Genomic DNA, 21,998 nt, shown 5'->3' with positions numbered 1-21,998 from the left:
GGAGAAAATGTTGTGTCTCATTTCTGTACACTACATTGGCTCCCTCCTTGTGTGAAATAAATCCATTTACGCAAAATTCACTCTTCTCCAGGGTTGTCCAGAGACTCAGAAGACAGCCTTTCATCCAGGCTCAATTATTTATTTTTGTTTTTAGTAAAAGAGCTTGTCAAAGTGCACTTGCTTCTTTTAGAACTTTCTTCCTTTGTCTTGATGAAAGCAATAACCAGCATAAGGTTTACAAATCAAATAGTTTAGAAACACTTACAATGAAAATGAACAGTTCTCAACACTATCCCTTTCTCTTTTCATTGCTTTCCCTAAATGCAAGCGCTGTAACCCATTCCTGTTTTTTTCTCCATATTGCTCATTCATCTTTTATCTGTCTTATATGTTATATATTGATTTTCTTCTAAGAAAGAGAAGAATTTATCTTTACAATCACCTTTTCACATTTTCCCACCATAAGCTGACATTATTCCCAGCCTCCACTGGTCTTGCCACTTCTTTTTTTTAATTTTAAAAAATGTATTTATTTTAATTGAAGTATTGTTGATGTATGATATATGTAACAGGTGTATAATATTAGTGATGTGCAATTTTTAAAGGTTATACTCCATTTATAATTATTATAAAATATGGACTATATTCCAGATTGTGGTTTATTTCATACATAATCGTTGGTACCTCTCATTCCCCCACCTTTATATTGCCTCTCCCATCTCCCTCTCCCCACTGGTAACCACTTTCTCTGACTTATTTCACTTAGTATAATGCCCTACAAATCCATCCATGGTGCTGCAAATGACAAAATTTCATCTTTTAATAATCGTGTAGTATCCCATGTTTTCCATTGTATACAGATATACCACATATTCTTTATCCGTTCATCTGTTGATGGACACTTAGGTTGCTTCCATGTCTTTGGTCTTGCTGCTTCTCAATCTCTCTTTACTAGTCTTTACAATCCAGTCAATATCTCTCACCTCCTCACCATAGATAAGATATGAATGGTCACATACCCTTCTTCGCTATTTTTTCACTCTTCCACTTTCCATTCTCAGTCAGCTACACCATTATTTTTTGCATTGTCCAGTTTAATTTGCATTTTCTCTGTCATCAGAGTGGTCTTACTTTGTGATTTTTCCAAAGTTGAGAGTAATGAAAAAGATTTGCATCATTAGAACATTGTTAAATTACTTACTGTAGACCCAAGTTGTTTCAGTGTCACAACTCGTGTGATACACAGAGATTGTGTCTAGAGTCAGAGTCAAATACATTCTCGTCCTTTGTCATTTTGTCAAAATCATACCATCTTTTAATGTGTGTAATATATATTTCCCATCTTCCTTATGAAGTTGCTGCATTTGACTTTCCTGGCGATTCTGATGTCCTTGTGACTGTCTTGGGTGTGTGCCGCCTTCATATCTTAAAGTTTTCTAAAGCTCACATAGGCACTTTATGTTCTCTCGGTCCTCCGTTTCTCTTTAGATCTCCATTTTGTTCTCATTTAGACAAGTTGTTTTCTAGACCTGATAGGTAGAATCTGAGATGCTCCTGTTGGTCTCCAGAGTCAGATTTACCATTTGCTGGATCCAGTGTGCTTTCTCTTTTTGACTTGTTTTAGCATCTTATTAGTAACTTTCCAAGAAAGGGTGAATGGCAGGGAAACTGAGTCCTTTCAAGTTTGCTGGTTTTCATTTTGCCCTCAAACATGATTGATCATTTGGGAATAGACTTTTGTATTGAAAATAATTTTCACTGCTGTGTCTTAGTATCCAGCATGGGTGCTGACAAATTTGATGTTACTCTAATCCTTTTATGTAGGCTACTTTTTTTTTGGAGGGAGGAAGTTCCTTTTGGGGGCTATTAAGAATTCTCTTTAACTTCAGTTTTCTAACACTTCACAGTTCATTCTTCTTGGCATGGATTAGATCTCTCTGCTTCAAAGATTCATGGCTCCCTTTAGCTCTGGGAAATTCTCTAATATTTCTTTGGTAATTTCCTCCACTCCAGCTTCTTTGTTCTCACTCTGGAACTTCTGTTAGTCTAGATGTAGACCTCCTGGATTAATTATCCATATATCTTATTTTTTCTCACATATTGTGCTTTTAATATATAGTCTAGGTGATTGGCATTAAACTGTTTATTGAATTTTTATTTAAGTAATCATGTAATTCCCAAGAGATCTTTCTTTTTATTGAATTATTGATTTTAAATGTAACCCTGGTTTTGTTTTGCAGTTACCAAATCTCTCTGATTAAATATATTTTCTTTTTTAAGTTTGTATCTTTCTCCTAAATTGTCTTGTATCCACAGTGTAGTGTTTTCTGCTGTTTTGCTTGCTCACTTTTCTTTGTGTGTGTGTGCTGCCTTTCTTGGCATATTATATTTCTGGTGATCTATGGTTGGTTGGTATGTAAACGAATAAGGCAATAGAAAGGCTGTTTGCAAGCCCTTCAACAGGTGGATTGGTTTTGTGAATCCTGTACTTGAACAGTCAAAGTTTGGAGGGTTTGCCTGGGAATGGGGGAAGGGGACTCTTGACTTTCGAGGGTGAGGTATTGACACCCATGGTAACGATCCTACTTCTCCCCAAACACGTTTTTACTGCCTTGAACAACCTAGTGGTGGCTTCAGATCAGCCCTCATGGACAACCAGGAGAGAGAGAAGTCTGTGTTACATATACAGGTGGTGGTTAATACCCCTCTTTTCAGCCCCACCCACCTCATCCACCCTCTGTTTTACCCACTATTTCTGAGAAACCGAGTCTTTCTGGGGTGGTGTCAGGCAACTCTGTTTTCTCCTTTGCTGAAACTCCCTTTTAGGCTGTGGTTTCCTTTGCTGTGGTTTATAAGTCAACAGATGTTTTGCTTTTTTTAGGGCCGCACCTGTGGCATATGGGAGTTCCTGGACTAGGGGTCCCAGAGCTGCAGCTGCCAACCTATGCCATGGCCACTGCAACATAGGATCCGAGCTCCATCTGTGACCTACACCACAGTGGATACTTAACCCACCGAACGAGGCCAGGGATCAAACCTTCATCCTCACGGATGCTGGTCAGGCTCATAACCCACTATGCCACAATGGGAACTCCCAAAGTCAACTGACTTTTATTGAAATCACTCATCTTCTAAGGGCCTCCTGCCATTCTCTTTATTGTTATGGCTTTACACCTTTGTGCTCCTTTAGTATCATTTAGAAAGTGCTCTGCATGAGAAAGGAGGTAAATGAGTTTGCTTAGTCCACCAGTGTGAACCAGGACACTTTCTTTTTTAAAAAGAGAGTTTGTGATTTTCATGTGCCACATGCTCTAGAAATACCAGGTAGCTCTTCATTTTATTTTCAACTGTTTGCTAACCCAACACTTGAAATCAGCAGTCACGAAAAGTTGCACAAACACATCACTTACTAGATGGAACCCCCATAACATATACTAAAAAAGGGGCGGGGGGGAGTCTGGTTATTTTCTCTACATCTCTTAACTGATCTTGCCAGGGGTCTTCATTTTCTTAGGCTTTAGTAACTTTGGCAATGTCATTAACTTGCTTAAAAGTTCTATTTTTATTTTAGTTATTGAAGAAAACATGATTGGAGGTCTTCAATCAAAATGTTTCCCTTCTTCCTCAGCAGATAAAGGGGCAAAAACCTCAAGAGTAGCTGTGCCAAAGTAGAAGTATGATGTCTAGGGAATTTTTGATATTGTTCAATGACAGGGAGTTCCAAATTAAAATTGGTATTCATGTCACCTATAAAATTAACACAAAGATTTTGAAATATGATAATTATTGATAAAAAGCACTATAAGATGGGGACTTTTCTATACCTTTGGTAGGAACAACAAAATTTGGTATCAACTTTCAGGTACTACAAAATGTTTATAATATTTAACCTAGTGATTCCTCTTGTTAGGAATTAAAATTAAAAAATAATGAGGTTAAGATCAAGGTTCATTTTTCAAAATGTTCATTATAGGATTATGTATACTAGAAACCCCTTAAATGACATATTTAAAGAAAAAGGTATAAAATTTGCATATTTATACCATGGATTACTTGTTCAGACATTAAAATGATATTGATAAATAGTTGTTAATGAATTATTAAAATGCTTAGGTATAATTTAGGTGAAAAGAAAATCTGCAAATGGTATATGTATTAAGATCTCAACCATTCAAAAAGGAAAAGAAACTAGAAGGAATCGTACTAAAATTTTAGCCATGGTTGTCTTTCGTTAATGGATTTATATGTTATGTTCTCTTTTCTTGCTTATTAATATTTTGTTGTATTTTCTAGGTGTTTTATAGTGAGTATGCTTGGTTTTCAGCAGAAAAAAGGGAAAGACACTTTAAATTATATGCTTCTGAAAGTAAACCTTTTAAAAATGTCACCAAATGACTCCTATGGCTTTTCCCCCTGACCTTTTTACTTTTTTCTATCACAGCATCAGGAGTGGACTGTATAAAACAGTGTATGAAGTGTTTTCCATTATTGAAAGTTTCTCTCAGATGCATCTGGAAAAGCTTGCTGGTGTATTATGTTAGATTTGCTGCTTTTTGCTCTCTGTTTCTCTGTCTCACAAAGTCTGATTTATATCAACATTGGATAAAGAAATATTCAGATTCTCTGGAAAGGGGAAATGCAGCCGCTTCTTTGAAAGGCATTTGAGATGAAGAGATAAACAGTGGACTGGGAGGCAGACCTTCGGCCTTAGGCCTGGCTGGCTCACTCGGTGACTGCTCTGAGTTTTCTCTGTGAAAAATGAGGACATTGAAGGGAATAATCTCAAAGGTTTTTCTAGTTCTTTTTTCTCTGATTTTGCAGATATCTTACCCCAGCATAGAGCAGTCAAAACTAAGATACAGAAATGACTCAGTAAGAAGCATGTGTTCTAATGGTATGTTTCTTTAGTATTTTCTGTGCTTTGAAAAGAGCACCTTGGCTTTGTAAAGTTACAGTTTCACAAGCCCATTTGGAAGCAGAGAAATCAGGCACTGCTCAGTATAGAAGGCACAGTTGCCAAGATTTCTAGCTGTATTTTGGGTCTGGAAGGGGCATCATTTGCTCTCAGAAGCTGTGGACTAAGATTTTTTACCCACAGAATATAAAGGTAAGGCAAACAGATGATTCGTTTTGTTGCATTTGTTTCCCTCCCCAATAAAATGTACAGTCCATGGAATGTTGTGTAAAACAGAAACCCTTTTGCGTCAGGTGCTGGTGCTTGTGCTTTGTTTGGAGGAAGCTTCCTGGGCCTGGTGGGCTTCTGACTTTTCTCCTCCCTCCTATTCTCCTGACTAAAAAAAAAGATCCAAAATAGAAATTGCTGTAGTATTTTTGTTCTGATTATAAAAGGAAATGCCTGCCTATTTTATGCAATTAAAACTCAAAAAGCCAACACCATAGGAAAAGATTTTTTAAGTAAATATCATTTATCATCCCACCACACAGCATAATCTTGATTAATATGTGGGGTATTTTCTCCCAGACTTTCTTCTTCACCCATGTACACATATTTATGTGCACATGCACACACACACGCACACGTACACACTTGAAATCGATATATCCAATAACACTCTTTTGTTATTTTATCTTACAATGTGCCATGTCCATAGAATTTTACGTCATCATCTAGATTTCCAGCATAGTATGACTCTGTAGGGTGAAATGCATCATAATTTAATTAACTATCTCTTTTGATTGACTTTATTCTGCTTCCAGCTCTGGCTCTAAGAAGCAATGCTGTAATGAAGAACCTTGTATGTATGACTTTACACCCTTGTTCACTTATTTTTCTAGCAGAATTTCATGGAAATAGAATTTCTGTGACAAAATGTATAACATATGTGTAGTATCTGTGTGTGGCTCTGTATAAGACATGCATAAAAACATGCAGTGCTAAACTGTCCTGTATGAAGGCTGTTCCTGACAATTCTTGTGCCGCCAATGGGCCAGCTTTATTCCTCCACCCTCTTGCTCCTCCTCGTTCCCTCAGGTGTTTCCAGTTGAAGAGAAGGCCAGCAAACTGCCTTGGGGGAGGGCGGGGGGGAGTGTCTCTGGGCTTCACGCAGGTGTGACCTCTGTCAAGCAGGCCCGGTTCTTGTGTGCTGGTTGCAGGAGTTCAAGCTCTCCCCTTACTTAGCATTCCATCTTACTCTTTAGCTCCAGGGAAATTTTTTGCTGAACAAGAAAAGCAGTAGGAGTGTTTTGCCTTTACTCCTTTACTAAATAGCAGGTGTCCAGGTTTTGACTGCCTATTACAGGTAAGTGTTCCCACTCTGGCTTCCTCTGTGTGTGGTTGGTGTTTTGAGCATGTTCAGTGCTCTGAATTTGTTTTGCTTTAGGCTTCTACCCTTCCTCAATCATTACATCCACCACACCCCCAGCCTTTCCACCTCATGCACTAGATCAGGGTTAAAAAAAAAAAAAAAAAAAAAAAAACTACCAATGCGCAATTGTTCTTAAGCTTAGAAAATTGATTTTCCTGAGTTTAAGCGGACATCATGAGTTGTTAACCCTGTTAGAAAAATACAGGTTGGATTTATGATTCCCTTACACAGGTAATTGGGCTCTAATTTTGAATTCTGAGCCAATTGATTTATACTAAATTGCATTATAACATAACAAAAGTGCAGTTGAGTTCAGGTGATGTATGAATTTGAGCCTCCAATTATGTGATAATTTATTTTTGGTTCTTTAACAAATGATGCTGAGGTTGACATCAACCTGTCATGGTTCCCTCTGCCTCCCCCCTACTCTGTAAGTCTCTCTACTTTCCTCTTCCATTTTTTCCTTTTTGTTTCCTAACCTTGCACAGCTTAGGAACAACTTGCTTCAGAAATCTAAAACCTGCACATTAACATATTAAAGGGAAAATTTGTGCCTCATCCCTCTTACTAACATTTCATTTGAAGCCACAACTTATTTCTGATGCATCAGTATTGTTTCATTGCTTATAATATTTGCTATTGAGCCACCAGTTTTATAAGTTGGTTTCTTGGTATGAGGCAGTTTCTGTAGGACATTCTTTTTGGAATATTGATACTTCCTTGTCCTACCACCAGTGCTTTTTAATAGGCGAGATTTCTTCATCCTTTTCCCCTCTTTGTGATAATTTCCACATTGTATGTATTTTTAGCTGCTTGTGGTTATGTATTTCTGCAAAACACATCAAGTTATTTTTAGAACAAGGGTTGGGTATAAATAAATAACACATGCTGCTGGAGTCAGTTTCTGGAAGACCTGAGTTATCCAGCAATCAGAGGCAGTTAATTGGAATCTATATCTCACCCTTTGCCTTCCTTGACAAGCCCTAGTTATTTTGACTTGGGGACTATTTTACGTGAGTCTTTGAGCATGTGTCGGGAAAATCAAGGGGTAGAAGGAGAGGGCAAAGTAAAAAAGTGAGGTTGTGGAAAGAGCCCTCAAGAAGGGCGAGAAAACCATTCCTTCTAGGAGGCTGTGGGCAGGTCACTTCTTACCTTTCTCACTTCCCTGTTTGCAATATGATTTCCTCATTGCTGAGGCCTTTCCTCATTTAAGGCGTTTATATCTAAAGGTCCTAACTTTGGAAAAAATTCTAGCCCCTGACGCATTACTCTTTGTGCTGCTTTTAACTCTCATCCTTCCTAAAAACAAATACCAGCTGTAGGGTATTAAAAGCACTCAGGTTTTGGATGGGTACCCTTAAAGAAATGCTTTCTGCCTTTTTCTGCAGAAGGTAAAGATATTGGACTCTTTCACATGCCGTTTCACAGAGATTGTTTTCCTGGGTGTTCATTGCTGAAGGAATATTTCTATGGAGGACCACGTAGGGTTAGGAAAGAAAGATCTAAGGTGGCGGGTGGATGCTGCTGGGCCAATCAGTATTGCATTAAACAAAGCGCTTTTGCTGCACAGAGAACACTTTGTGAACCTGTGCAATTCTGAACTATTTGAAAAATAAACAAGAGCATCATAATTGCTGAATGATAACATTGCATTTTTTGCTGTATGTCCTCTAGTTACTTAATACCTTTTTTCTTTTCCTTTTTTTTGGTAAATTGTTTGGAGTAATGCAGGGGAAATAGTGTTCTGATTTAAACTAAGGCCAGGTGAAGAGAGTGAAACAATTGGTTGGTTTATGTTTTTTTCCCCCACCTTTACTCTTACAGCTTTAATTACCCTAAGTAATTAAGTAATTTGTCCCACACCCCTCCACCTTCTAAAATCATTGATGAGGTTCTTTAAAAAAAAATTGAATGCTTTTCCTGATTTCATATTTGCTGACTCCCTCTAGGTTAAAGAAAACTTCTCCCCTGAAGAGAATCAAATTCTTATTTTCATAAGCTTCTCTTAGAGAATCTTTAAAATGTACTTTCTTGGCCCATTAATCTAGTCATTGTAGATCCTTGAGCATAAATAGATGAAAAAAATCTTATATGGGATTGAATCTGAAAGTATCTTATATTTTATTTTAAGTAGATCTAAAGTGTTTTATTTTTCAAGAGCCCAAGATAAAAGATGAATGCTCTCAGACAAAACCACCTCTCTTGCTTTGGTATTAAAAGGATATAAAAATGCATGTGTACGTATATGATTTTTCATATTATTAATACACATTTTTCTCAACTCAGGTTATAAACATTGGAATTTGCTAGTTTATTCTGGTAATTATGTCTTGTCTTAGTCGCAAATGCCATTAAGTAGCTTTTACAAAATACAACTCAGAGCTGATTGTTAAAAAAATATTTTAAATCATTCAATTAAAAATAATGATCTAAATTTGGTAGTTATTTCTGACCATCTGGGTTTTTGTAAAAGTTGAAAAATCTAGAGCACTATCAGAAACGTCACCAATAGCTAGTAATTTGAGAGTAATTTAATGTGTGAAGAATATGTTGGAAGGTTATTTTATGTCCACATATTTCAAGTAGGTTTTATTTTTTCTCATCTGGGAACACATATGAATTGGAAAATTCTCAAGGTATGAGTTTGGTAGTAAAATCTTTTATAATGCTGGCCACTACCCAAATCAGCAATGATCAGTGCAAGTTAGAGGTTATTGTCGGATTAGGTAGTGCTAAGGCTCTTATATCACCCTTATGTGCTTGAAGTTGTTAGAGTAAGTGTGTATAAGATATATATATGTGCCAGGTAGGTGTGAGGTGGAGATTGGCACTTGCCATCTGCCTCCACATGGATTGAATTATGAGCCACTGAAGCTGCTGATCCTTAACACTCCCTGAAAGCAGCTCAGAGTGGAGATCAGGAATGAGGAACTGATCAGGAATGAGAGAGAAAACTGGCAGAACAGGTCTTCAGATAGTTAGATATTTTCAGGAGAAGATTTTATGAGCTCAATTCTTTCATCTCCTCACATCTAGAGAAGTACTAAAATCTTTTATGGTGATGTCTGCTCCTTGTGACTAGCAGTAACCTTCACGAGACTAGCAACTAACGTCCATAAGATGTGTACATGGTGGCATGTACCTCCCCGCTTCACTAAAATCACCCACATGCTAACATTCCCACCTGCCTCTTTGGAGCAGTTTTTCAGAGCTATCTGAAATGCTACCTCCCTGGCTATAGTCCTCATTTTGCCCCAAATAAATCTTAACTTTTAGGTTGTGTAAATTTTTTAAGTCAACATAGGGAACAGGATGTTATAATGGGTCTCCTCTTGTAAGCTGTCTTTCTAAAGATTACCTATTCCATATGCAGAATTTCATGAGCCTACTACATGGCTTTTGAATAAATGAATCAAGAGGGATTAGAGGAGTTCCCATGGTGGCTCAATGGTTCATGAATCTGACTAGCATCCATGAGGATGTAGGTTCGATCTCTGGCCTTGCTCAGTGGGTTAAGGATCTGGCATTGCTGTGAGCTGTGGTGTAGGTCACAGATGCAGCTTGGATCCCAAGTTTCTGTGGCTGTGGCATAGGCTTGCAGCTATAGCTCTGATTTGAACCCTAGCCTGGGAACCTCCATATGCTCTGGGTGTGGCCCTAAAGAGCAAAAAAAAAAAAAAAAAAAAAAAAAAAAAAAAAAAAAAATCAGGATTAGAGAAGTTTCTTTGGAGAGAAATGTCATCATGCAGTGAGTTGTCACCAACTTTGGGGAGAAACAGTGGTGACTACTGTCTTGTAACACCAGACTCAAAAGGAATCATCAAGAGGACTAATCAGTGACCTCTGAATTGGAGTTGGAGGACCTGGAAGCTAAAATGCCTACATTAAACCTGGGGAATTTAGACTGGCCCATGCATTGGGGTCTGACTAAACTCTAGGAAATCTGGATGCAAAGCAAAGGTAGGCTGGCCAGCTCTGTATTTGGCAAGATGGGTGGGCTGGTGCTTGGGAACTGACCTGTTTTCCAATCTTTGTCAGAGCATGAGATATGTGTGTGTTTCCTACAGTGCAGTCTGGACTCTGCAGAGGAGACAGCCAAGGAGGAGTTGAGTCTAGTGTAGTACGGTCAATGAAAGGGTTATGGAACCATAACATACAAGGTCCAAGGCAAATTGCTAGAAGGGGGTCACAAAAAACAACCCAGAAAAGAATCCAGGTACAGTGCACTGTCTGAGAGAACCTCTGCAGAGTTCATGGAAGCTTCCTGAGAGAGTTTAGCATGTGTTCTAACCATCTCCCACATACACACGTGACTTCTAGTCACATACAGGACAATACAGCCCCAGCAAGAGTATAGCCAGCTTATAACAGAAGCAGCACAAGGAAGAGACTCCTGTCCCTTCATTTCCTCAACTTGGGAGAGTCAGAACTTGGTAGTAAAGTGAAGGGAAGGAGGGATGATGGGTATGAAGGAGAAGGAGAAAATCACCATGGCCGTTACCCTATCACAGGTTTCCAGTAGAAACTGGGCCAGGCTGGGAAGGGGAAAGAAAGAAGCAAGGACAGAAGTTTGATTAGTATATGGTCATGAAGTTTCTACTTTCTGAATTCAGACTCTATTTGTAATACGAAGGGGTTCTAAAACTGAACATGGGAAAAGCAGATGTTTAGGCCTGCTGGAGTTTTTTAATCCAAGGGAAGATGAAGATTATTGCCACCTAGTCAAGTTTGGGGAGACAGTGAGAAAGAAAAAAAAATACGTATTTTTTTTCTGTAGTGAATTATGCTTGTTCAGCAAACTTGTCACATAGGATATATCTGTTTATTTCTAAATAGAAATGATAGATACAGAACTCCTAAGTACATATTTATTCAAAATATAGCAAATGTGAGGATCTATTTTGACTAATTGAACCACTTTTCAGTAAAATAATTTGCCTTAGGAACTAACATTAATCAGTTTATTTCAAAATTTCAATATTTCTATCAGTAAGTTATGCAATATGCTTATTTTACTCATACTATTTTCTCCCATCTTAAGGTTTAAAGTAATCAGAAACAAAACCACTGGCATGGTAGGAGGCAGACACCTATAAATAAAGTAGGAATGGATACCGTGGGGCTGTGAGAGAGCAAGTATGTTCCACTTTTTTCTTTTTCACTCTTGTAGTCCCTGTCTTTTCTAGAACATCTTTCCTCCAGTGTAGCATTTCCTAAAGTATGAGCCTCAGGGTAGTAAGAGGAATTATTTTACATAAAATTGATTCTTAGTGAACTATGTTTTGGAAAAACATGTCCATCTACCAATCCCTGGGACTTCTCAAACTCTCTGGTGTATATTGTAAATTTCCACAGAGTGTATAATACATGGCATTGTCCAAACATATGTTTGACCACAGAGCACTGTTTTGGTGAGGGTCATACTTTATTTTTTTAAGATAGCACTTATTTATTTATTTATTTATTTATTTATTAAAAACATGATGCATTTTTTTTCCTTTTTTTACTCAGATGAATTTATCACATCTGTAGTTGTATAATGATCATAACAATCTGATTTCACAGGATTTCCATCCCATAGCCCAGGCACATCCCCCCACCCCCCAAACTCTCTCCTCTGGAGACCATAAGTTTTCAATGTCTGTGAGTCAGCATCTGTTCTGCAAAGAAGTTCAGTCTGTCCTTTTTTCAGATTCCACATGTCAGTGAAAGCATTTGATGTTGGTGTCTCGTATGGCTGACTTCACTTAGCATGATAGTTTCTAGGTCCATCCGTGTTGCAAGAAATGCTGGTATTTTGTTCTTTTTAATGGCTGAGTAATATTCCATTGTGTATATGTACCACCTCTTCTTGATCCACTCCTCTGTCGTTGGACATTTAGGTTGCTTCCATGTGTTGGCTATTGTAAATAGTGCTGCAATGAACACTGGAGTACATGTGTGAGGGCCATACTTTAGAACCATACTTCTAAGAGCCCTGGTGGACTGTTCTAAATCTGATAGTTACCTAGCAATACAGAAAGATAGAATATAGATTCCACATCTTAAAGATATGAGGTGATTCTAATGATAATCAGAGAGAACTGTCTACAGAGGCAAGGAAATATATTTTGTCAGTCAGTTGCTTTCTGGTTTGGAGGCCTTACTGTAGATAGTATTACCACTGATGTATAGAATGAGTATAACGGAATGGAATGTCAAAGGCCTGAAATTGTTACTGTTGATTTTGAGGCTGAGGAGAATATAGGCATATATATTAAAAAAAAAAAAAAACGACTAGAAGAGTATATATGTGCAGCATGTCCATGGACAGAGTAATACAAGTAGCTTGGTTTCATCAAAACACCGTTTTGCATTTGTGAGTCTAGATGTGGGATTTAGCTGGTTATCATCAGGATGATTTTGGCAAGTGTTTGCCACTTCAGTATTTAATAAATAAATCATATCTTCTGGTGACCTTTATCTTTGGTAACTTGGAAACTCTAGACTGTGTACACTTCTGAAACTTTCCCTGTATGAAAATACTTCATATAAAAGCAAAATTGGGAGTTAGTTTTAATATACCTTAAAAAATAGCTATTCCGGCAGCATCCCTTTTTCCAAGTTTAGGTAAACATCGGAGTCAGGCTCATCAAGTTTTATATTTCTGCTCCATTATTTATTAGATGATTAACCTTGAGAAATCTTGATACCAAGTCCAATTTCTTAATTTATAACAGCATTTGCCAATTTTGCTGCAGAGACTGCGAGAACTTATTTGGATGCAACATCAGAACTTGGAGAGGTTGAATGGGATTCTAGGTTCATTTCTCGTAATAAGCTTAGAGCAGCTCCTCTTCTTTCTACCTGATATTGGGCTCTACTTCACATTTCATTATAGTCAGAGTTTTATGTCTAAAAATAAAGTTTTGAACATCATTTCCCTGCTTTTTGGCTTGTCTGGAATAAAATGAAATATATCAGGAAGAGAAGAGGGGGATAGCAACTGTTCAAAGCTTAGAAATGAATCCCAGCTCTGACTGTGTAGTCTTCAACCAATTATTTCTCTGTGCCTGGGCAAAATAACTCATTGCATTAGATTATTGGTAGGCTCCTAAGATAATGTACAGATTGTTCATAAGCACAGCACCTGCGACATAAAACTTACTAAGCTTTTCATTGTTTTCGTTCCTATTATAACTTCTTGCACAGTAGCTACTCCATACTAAGTATTCAACAAATGGCAGCTCCCTTTTCTGTTTTCCTGCTATTCGTTCATTCTACCCTTTGTGAATGCCTCCAAGTACAGAGGCTAAGCTTTATGGTGATTCAGAGACAAATAAGGGACCACCCAGAGTACATAAGTACGTAGCCCCTGACACATGTGACAATAGATTTTGATTTGGATGTAAAACAAAGAGGAAATTTGATTAGTTTTATTAGCCATGAAAGGTATTTAAGCATTCAAATCATAGAAAAATTTGTTGTTTACTATGAGAATCAAAATTTTAAAATCTTTTTTAAACTGGGCTTGATGTCCAATAAAACCTCAGTTATCCAGAATGAAGCCTGTCATTCTAGACAGTTGAGATTTCTAAAGTCCTATGGATTTCAAGCCTTATTCAAAACCCTTAAAGAATTGTGTAGTTACCTTCCTGCATTAGGAAATGGAAGCATTTTTTTTGTGTATTTTTTTCTTGCCTGGTATTTATAAGTAATTTCTTAGAGCAGCGCTTATTCAAACTATGGACTATGAGGTCATGTTGTGTATATCTGAATCCTAAGTGTAATTTTTATGTTATTTTTCATAAAAAAGGCTTCATTAATATTATTTTCTTTCTCTCTTTCTCTCCTTCTTCCTTTCTTTTCTTTCTTTCCTTCCGTCTGTCTGTCTGTCTTTCTTTCTTTCTTTCTTTCTTTCATCTTTTTAGGAACACACCCATGGCATATAGAAGTTCCCGGGCTAGGGGTTCAATCAGAGCTGTAGTCAGTTTCATTACTGCTGAGCCACAATGGGAACTCCAATATTATTTTTTTTCCTTTTCTTTTTTGGTCTTTTTATCTTTTTAGGGCAGCATATTGAGGTTCCCAGGATAGGGATCCAGTTGGAGCTATAGCCACTGGCCTACACCACAGCCACAGCAACTTGGGATCCGAGCTGCGTTTGCGACCTACATCACAGCTCATGGCAATGCCAGATCCTTAACACACTGAGGGAGGCCAGGGTTTGAACCCACGTCCTCATGGATGCCAGTCGGTTCCCTAACTGCTGAGCCACAATGGGAACTCCTTATATTATTTTCTTATAAGGGAAAAAAGGGAGTGGGAAACCAGCAGCTAATTGAGGGTTCCCAGTAATTTAATTCTAGAGGAAAACCTACCAAATTTTATTGTATATTAAAAGAAAAAAAAAACAAAACTCAGACTATCCCTTGAATGGAAAATGTTCTCTTGTAGTGAAGACTCATTCTTTAACCAATATTTGGGTGCCTCCCATGAGCCAGATAGTAGTGAGGCCCTGAAAATCTGTTGGCATACACAGGCACACACAGTCCTTATGTGGCACTAAGGCCTCAGCTGTGTGAACACCAGTAAGCAGTCATACCAAAATATGTGAAAGTGCTTCCACGAAGGATAGGTTCTGGGTGGTATGGAAATGTGCCTTAGAGCTTTTGACCTCACTAGGGGAGTTGGAGAACCTTCCCTTGGGAAGTGAGAGTTGAGATGAGATGGGAGTAGGAGTTAACAAGGGAGGGGAAGCATGTTAAGGGCAGAGGAAGCAGGTGATGAAAAGCCCATGGTGGGAGGCAGCAGAGTTGACATCACCAGCCAAGACAGCAACCCCTCTCCCACTGCCCTGGAGAGTTAAGGGACAGTGGTGGGAGCTGCCCATGGGGAGGCAGGGAAAGGACAATCCATGGCCTAATTGGCCGGAGTATGGATTCCATTTGTGGCCTCACAGGGTGACACTCTTCCCCATCTGTCCTGGGGTTTCCATTTCTGGTGACTTGGCTCTCAGTTCTCTTTAATAGAAGGATGGTTCGAGCCCCATGGGAAATGCAACCCAGTTTCTCTCCTTTTCTGTCCATTTAGTTTGGAAATGTTTAATGTAGAATGAAAGTTTTTATTTTGCAAGTCCTAGTCCCAGCAGGAGTGGCTACTTGACCCAATGCTCTGTGTATATATTGTGAAACAATCTTTGATCACTCATTGTCTTCAGGCCTCCCGAGATATGCTTAAAAACATTCCCATTTTAACTAAGGATCTGAAATGAAAGAACCAACTGAGTTAGAGATTTTTATCAAGTGGCCATCAGTTCTCTTTGCAGATTTGAAGATCTTGTAATTCTAGTGTGACATAAATTCTTCCTTGAGGAATATGCTGGTAATTCTCCATCCCCTACCTCTTTTACTTTATTAGACAACATTCTCTGCCCTGCTTGGTGACCCAGGAGACTGACCTCTAAAGACTGCATCACCAGGCTCTCATGACTGCAGCTTCTAGACTGTTTTTGTCACTGGGAGATCCTGGAAAGAGATCAGGTATTGGGAAGAGAGAGAGGTGGGAAAGTACTTCTCTCTGAAGCCTGCCTTTCTTGCTGTATTTCCTGCAAGGTCTTGTGCTCCATAGCCCTAGCCTCCCTTATCTCACCAGGCCCTGGTGACACATTTCCTCCCTTTGCTCTTTTTAGTCTGGGGAGGTAAAGGCATCGTGCTGCAGCTCTTCCCAGGTGTCTCAGCATTTTTAACCTGTAACCAACCCCACCTGCCCCTCTGAACATAGTTGCTTCAGTTAATTGTCTTCAAAGTTGGAGATGAATGTGACTTCTTTCTGCCAGGATTCTGACTGATAACATCAGAATCTGTTTTCTGCCTCCTGTTTTATTCTCCCCTTCCAATACCCAGATAGCCTCCTCAGACTGAGATAACTGAGGACCAGAAGAACTGGGGTGAAATCCCCTGGATAATATGTGCTCATTTTCCTTTCTTTGGGCTCAAAATAGATAAGTCTCTGGAGGAAGGAAGGGCACTGTTTATCATATATCTCCCTGGCTGTCATTCAGAACCTAATTGGACTCCCTTAATTTTCATTCCATTCCTGCCTGTCATGTTTCTGGGCCCGTGAGGAATTTCTTGCTATGTGTGTTCTGAAGCAGAACATTTTGATGCAGCCATTTTGATGTGGTTGTTTTGATCTTCAGAGTACGAAGAGTAGGATTTTGGTCATAGGCATGCTAGGTATGTGCAGTCTTTCTGACCCTCTGCCCCATCTTTGAACTTCACCCTTATTTTACATTTTTTAAACTTTTTTAAAAATGGGAGTGCCTGTCACCGCTCAGCGGTTAGCAAACCTGACTAGGATCCATGAGGATGCGGGTTCAATCCCTGGCCTTGCTCAGTGGGTTTAAGGAACCAGCATTGCTGAGAGCTGTGGTGTAGGTCGCAGATGCAGCTTGGATCCCTAGTGGCTGTGGCTGTGGTGTAGGCCAGCAGCTATAGCTCCGATTTGACCCCTAGCCTGGGAACCTCCATATGCCATGGGCGTGGCCCTATAAGACAAAAAAAAAAAAAAAAAAAAAAAAAAGGACCAAACTTTTTAAAAAATGAAAATAACTTTTTTTTTCGTAGTACTTTAGAGTGAATCCTATTCATCATATAGTTTCACCAATAAATATTTTTTAATGTTTCTTTAGCTGATAAGGGCTCTAACTATAGTACACGTACAATGAAATGAATAATGATTCTTTAATATCCAATAAATTGTCTGTGTTCACTTTTCCTCCAGTCCCTCTACAATTTTTTTCCATTGAGTTTTTCAAATTCCAAGCTGTGGAGTTCCCGTTGTGGCACAGTGGAAATGAATCCGACTAGGAACCATCAGGTTGTGAGTTTGATCCCTGGCCTTGCTCAGTGGATTAAGGATCTGGCGTTGAGCTGTGGCGTAGGCCAGTGGCTACAGCTCTGATTAAACCCCTAGCCTGGGAACCTCCATATGCCATGGGTGGGGCTCTAAAAAAGACAAAAGACAAAACAAAACAAATCCCAAGCTGTACCATATCCACATATTGCATTTGGTTGCTCTGTCTGTTAATTTCTAACAGTACCCTGCTTTTAATTCTTTTATTGAAGTCATAAAAATACAGCAAAAGTGCTCAGGTTAAGTGCTTAGTGGACACTTAGAAAAAGAACAGCCTATGTAACTACTCCTCAGATAAAGATAGAGCCCATCACTAGAACCAAGAAGTTTCCCAGTCATTATGTGCGCACTTGCCCTCCAAGATAGCAGCTGCTGTATTACCATGGGTTGTTTTTGCCTATTTTTTCACTTCATATGAGTGGTTTCATACCGAATGTCATCTTTTTGGTCTGGTTGTTTTGGGGAAAATCTTTATAAAAACTCAGCTTACAGAGGTATAATTTATATGTAGTAAATTGTGCTCATTTAAAATATGCCATTCATTGAGTTTTAAAAGAGGGATGCCTCCATGATACTACCACCATGGTCAAGATAAGGAACATTTCTATTACCCTGAAAACTTTCCTCATGTCACATTGTAGTCAGTCCCACGTTTCAGGCAACTGTTAATGTATTTTCTGTCACTAGGGATTATTTTTCATTTCTAGAGTTTTTAACAAATCAAGTCATATAATATGTTGTCTTCGTGTCTGGTTCCCTTCAGTGAGCATAATGGTTTGGAGATTCATCTCTGTGGTTGCATGTATTAATAGTTTGTTTCTTCTCATTCCTCCATACAATGTAGATAGTCCTCATTTTCTCTATTCATTTTGTGTTTTCATTCATTGTGGGTTTACATTTGGGTTGTTTACAGGTTTGGATTATTATGAACAAAACTGCTTGTAGTAGCGATATTTGTATGGACATATTTTCATTTCACTTGGATAAATAGCTGAGAGTGAAGTGTCTGAGTTGTCTATTAGGTATACATGCAATATTTTAGGGAAGCTAAGAAGAGTTTTCCAAAGTGGCTATGCCATTTTACATTCACACCACTAATGTATGAACATTCCAGTGGTTCTATGTCCTTGTCAATCCTTGGGAAGATCACTCTTTTAAATTTTAATTGTAGTTTCATGTCATTGTAATTTAAATTTGTATTTCCTCATGACTAATGATGTTGAGCATGTTTTCATGTACTTACTTGCCACCTGTATAACTTCTTTTGTGAAATGTCTTCAAATCTTTGCCTCTTTTTTCCCTTTGAACGGTGAGTTCTTTATGTATTCTACATATAAATCCTTTGTTGATATGTATGTTGCAGATGTTTTCTTCTGTTACATGACAGTAGCTTTTAAAAGGCAGTTTTTAATTTTGGCTTACTATGCATTTTGTTCCTTTCTAAGATATCTTGGTCTACTCTAAGGTTGCAAAGATTTTTTTCCTATGGTTTCTTCTAAAAGTTTGGTCTCTGATCTGTTTTGATGGTATATTTACGTATGGTTTAAAGTAAGGGTCAGCAATCTACCACCCCCATATGGTATCCTGTTGTTCTAGCACTTTTAACGAAAAGAATTCTATTCCCTCATTGAATTTTCTTTGTACCTTCATAAAAAAATCAATTGACCATTTATGTATGAGTCTATTTCTGGAGTCTCCATCTGTTCCCTTGATTCATTTATCTCTCCTTTCACTAATAACACACTGTTTTGATTAGTGTGGCTTTATAGTCAGTCTTAAAATCAAATAGTGTGATTTTTCCAACTCTGTACTTCTTTATTAAAATTGCCTTGGCTTTTTAGTTCATTTGCATTTCATATAAATTTTAGAATCAGTTTGTCAATTTCTACAAAGAGTCCTCCTGGGATTTTGATTGGGATTGCATTGAAAATTTAGATTGATTTTTTTTGAGAGAAATGCCATTTTGACAATACTGAATCTTTCAGTCCATGAATATGCTCTATCTTTCCATTTATTTAGCTCTTTAATTTCTTTCTACAATGTTTTATAGGTTTCAATACAAAGATTTTGCATGTATTTCATGTTTGGGGATGGGATAATAAATGGACTTGTACTTTTATTTTCTATTTATTCATTGCTGATGTTAGAAATTGTATTTTTGTCCTTGTATCCTTTGACTAAGTTCATTTATTAGTTCTAGTAGCCTTTTTGTAGATTTTTAAAGCTTTTCTACTTATGCGATCATGTTATCTGTAAATACTGTTTTACTTCTTTCTCTCTGATCTTTATTTAAGGGTTGTCACTCATTTTTTGTTTCATTAATCCAGTCCGAAAACTATTTTAAAAGGGAGATATAATTGATATGTAACATTATATTAGTTTTAAGTGTACTAACATAATGATTTGATATGTGTATATATTACAAACTGATCACCACAGTAAGTCTAGTCGTCATCTGTTATAGCAAAGGTTTATCGTTTTTCTTATGAAAACTTTTAAGATCTACTGGCATAACAATTTTCAAATATACAAGACAGTTTTATTAACTATAGTTACCATGCTGTACATTCCATCCCCATGACTTTTTTATAACTGAGAGTTTGTACTTTTGACCACCAAAAGATAGTCAAGACCACCGTTTGACAGTCTTTAATATATTTCAGATGCAGGAAACCTATTATACATCCATCTGCCACTCCTATTCCCTTTTCTGCCTTATTGTTCCTGTGTAATTCACCCCCATACCCCCATTTTGAAAGATGCCATTTGTTTATTAAAAAAGTGGGTCACCCTGCACCTCTCCATTGAATACCCACAATTTGGATGTCTATTTGTTTCCTTGTAATGCCATTGTTTAACGTGTTTCTGTATTCCTCATATTTCTAATAAATGTTCAGTTCGATTTAGAGATGGTTAGGTAATAACAATATCATGGGGGCATCGTTTATCTCCTACTGCATTATATTACATCGCAAAATGTAGTGGTTCCCAAACTTTGCTTTACATTGAATCACCTTGGAAATCTTTTTTGTTGTTGTTGTTTTTGTTTTTGTTTTAAGTAAAAAACAAAACTACTAATGCCTGATTTAATTGATAGGGGATGTGACCTGAACATTGGGATTAAAAAAAAAAAAAAAAGATCCATCCCCAGGTGATTTAATTGTGCTGCAAAGTTTTGGAACCACTGATGCAATGTCTGGTTATCCCACTTTTAGTTAGATTAGGATTAATTAATAGATTCAGATGTTCTCAGTCTGATTCCTCCAATATCAGGTTCTTCCATCAAGCTTTAAGCCAATATTATAGCAGCCATTGATGGTGGTTGCCTAGATCCATTATTTCATTAAGAGATGCAAAGTGGGGAGTTTTTAATTCTTTCATTCCTCCTGCTCTTATCAGCTGTGAATGCCCCATAAAGAAGAACTTTCAATTCCTGTTTGGCTACCTTGAAGTGTAGTCCATAGAGTAAAGGTGGGATAAATGCTTAAGTTCTTCCCTTTTGAAAAAATATATTTTCTCAGTTATGAATTGGTGCCCTAAAAACTTGTAAAGGGAGCCAGTAATTTTTAAAATTCAATTATGTGAGTACTCTTATGGCACAGCGGTTAAGGATCTGATGTTGTCACTGCAGCAGCTAGGGTTCCTGTTGTGGCACAGGTTTGATTTCCTAGCCTGGGAACTTTCACATGCCGTGATCATGGCAAAAAAAAAGAAAAAAATGAAAGAAAAGGAAAAAAATACCATTATCGAATTCATGGATTCTTAATACATTAGATCTATTTCATTTTACTGTATTCATTGTTCTTTTCGATGTTGAAATTGATTCATCTGTGGCCAGTGGGAGCCCCTTTCAAGTTGACTTTAAGGCCTTTTGCTTGAAAGATAGTGGTGCAAGTGGTGGTAGTAGTTTTTATATAGCAATAATGGTAGTAGTGATGGTAGCTGTTCATTTTGTCAAGAAATTATTATGCACCTACTGTGTGTAAGCATCGGTCAAAGGCAGGAGTAGTAATGGGACTAGTAATAGAAGTTGTCATAGCAGCAGCAGGAGTAGTCATTGTCATTTAGTTTTTCAGTTAATAATTCTGTGTGAAGTACAGTGGTAATCAAGAGAGGTGTAGTCATTGTCTTCAAGGAGAAAGACAAAAAACAAGTAAAGTGGCAAATATCAATTATTTTGGATCCAGAACTGCTCAGTTAGGTATTTCTCTACATTAAGGACTAAAATTCCAAGTAGTTTCATACCACCATCAAAATGACTGCTTCAAAATGTTGCTGTCCAAATGGCCATATTGAAATGTCTTCTATCCAAATATCCCTTTCATATTTCTGTCAGTACATGTTTGTCCTAAGCAATTTCCCTGGATGTGAATTGCGTTTAATAAAGGGTGGTTATAAAGCCTCATGGGACCAAAACTGGGACTTCTCTTCCTTCTACTCTCTTTTCCTCTGGTGCTGCCCAGGGTTTCTAGTGGGCAGCTGGTCCTCAAGGAAACCCACCCCTCCTGAGGACTTGGCCCCAGAGGAGTGGAAAGGTGCCATCAAAGGGAGAAGATTCTTCAGAACCTAGAGGCAGAAAGCCATTCGGCTCTCTCTTACTTCACAGTGAAAATGAGGTCACAGGATGTCCCTTCCTGTGAATGACTGAATAAAAGGCCAAGAGAAAACCTCCTCTTGTCCTGCAGCTAAAAGTATCCTCATGCTGTGAAGGAGTCACTTTTTTGGCTCTTTGTGCAGTCACCAAAAGACAGTCTCAGCAGGGCAGGAGTGTAGGAA

At 38.0% G+C, this 21,998-nt stretch overlaps 1 protein-coding gene across 11 annotated transcripts in view; it reads left to right on the top strand.

The window, feature by feature from the left end:
* FHIT (fragile histidine triad) overlaps positions 1–21,998 on the top strand; it is a 1,440,837-nt gene that overhangs the window by 538,722 nt on the left and 880,117 nt on the right. For 2 of the 11 annotated variants that reach the window (XM_021070765.1, XM_021070755.1), the window contains one exon: positions 15,726–15,847. The exons of 5 other annotated variants lie outside the window; for them this stretch is intronic. In XM_021070765.1, the coding sequence (XP_020926424.1) occupies positions 15,793–15,847 (55 nt within the window). In that variant the 5' untranslated portion in view covers positions 15,726–15,792. Of the gene's footprint in view, positions 1–2,992; positions 6,261–15,725; positions 15,848–21,998 lie in introns of those variants that run through there. 4 more of the 11 variants (XM_021070764.1, XM_021070762.1, XM_021070754.1 and 1 more) reach the window with 3 other exon arrangements.

This window comes from Sus scrofa, chromosome 13 (assembly GCF_000003025.6).
Source record: "Sus scrofa isolate TJ Tabasco breed Duroc chromosome 13, Sscrofa11.1, whole genome shotgun sequence".
In the NCBI taxonomy this organism is placed as follows: Eukaryota; Metazoa; Chordata; class Mammalia; order Artiodactyla; family Suidae; genus Sus; species Sus scrofa.
Note: the sequence above shows the minus strand (reverse complement) of the source record. Positions and strands in the feature narration are given on the sequence as shown.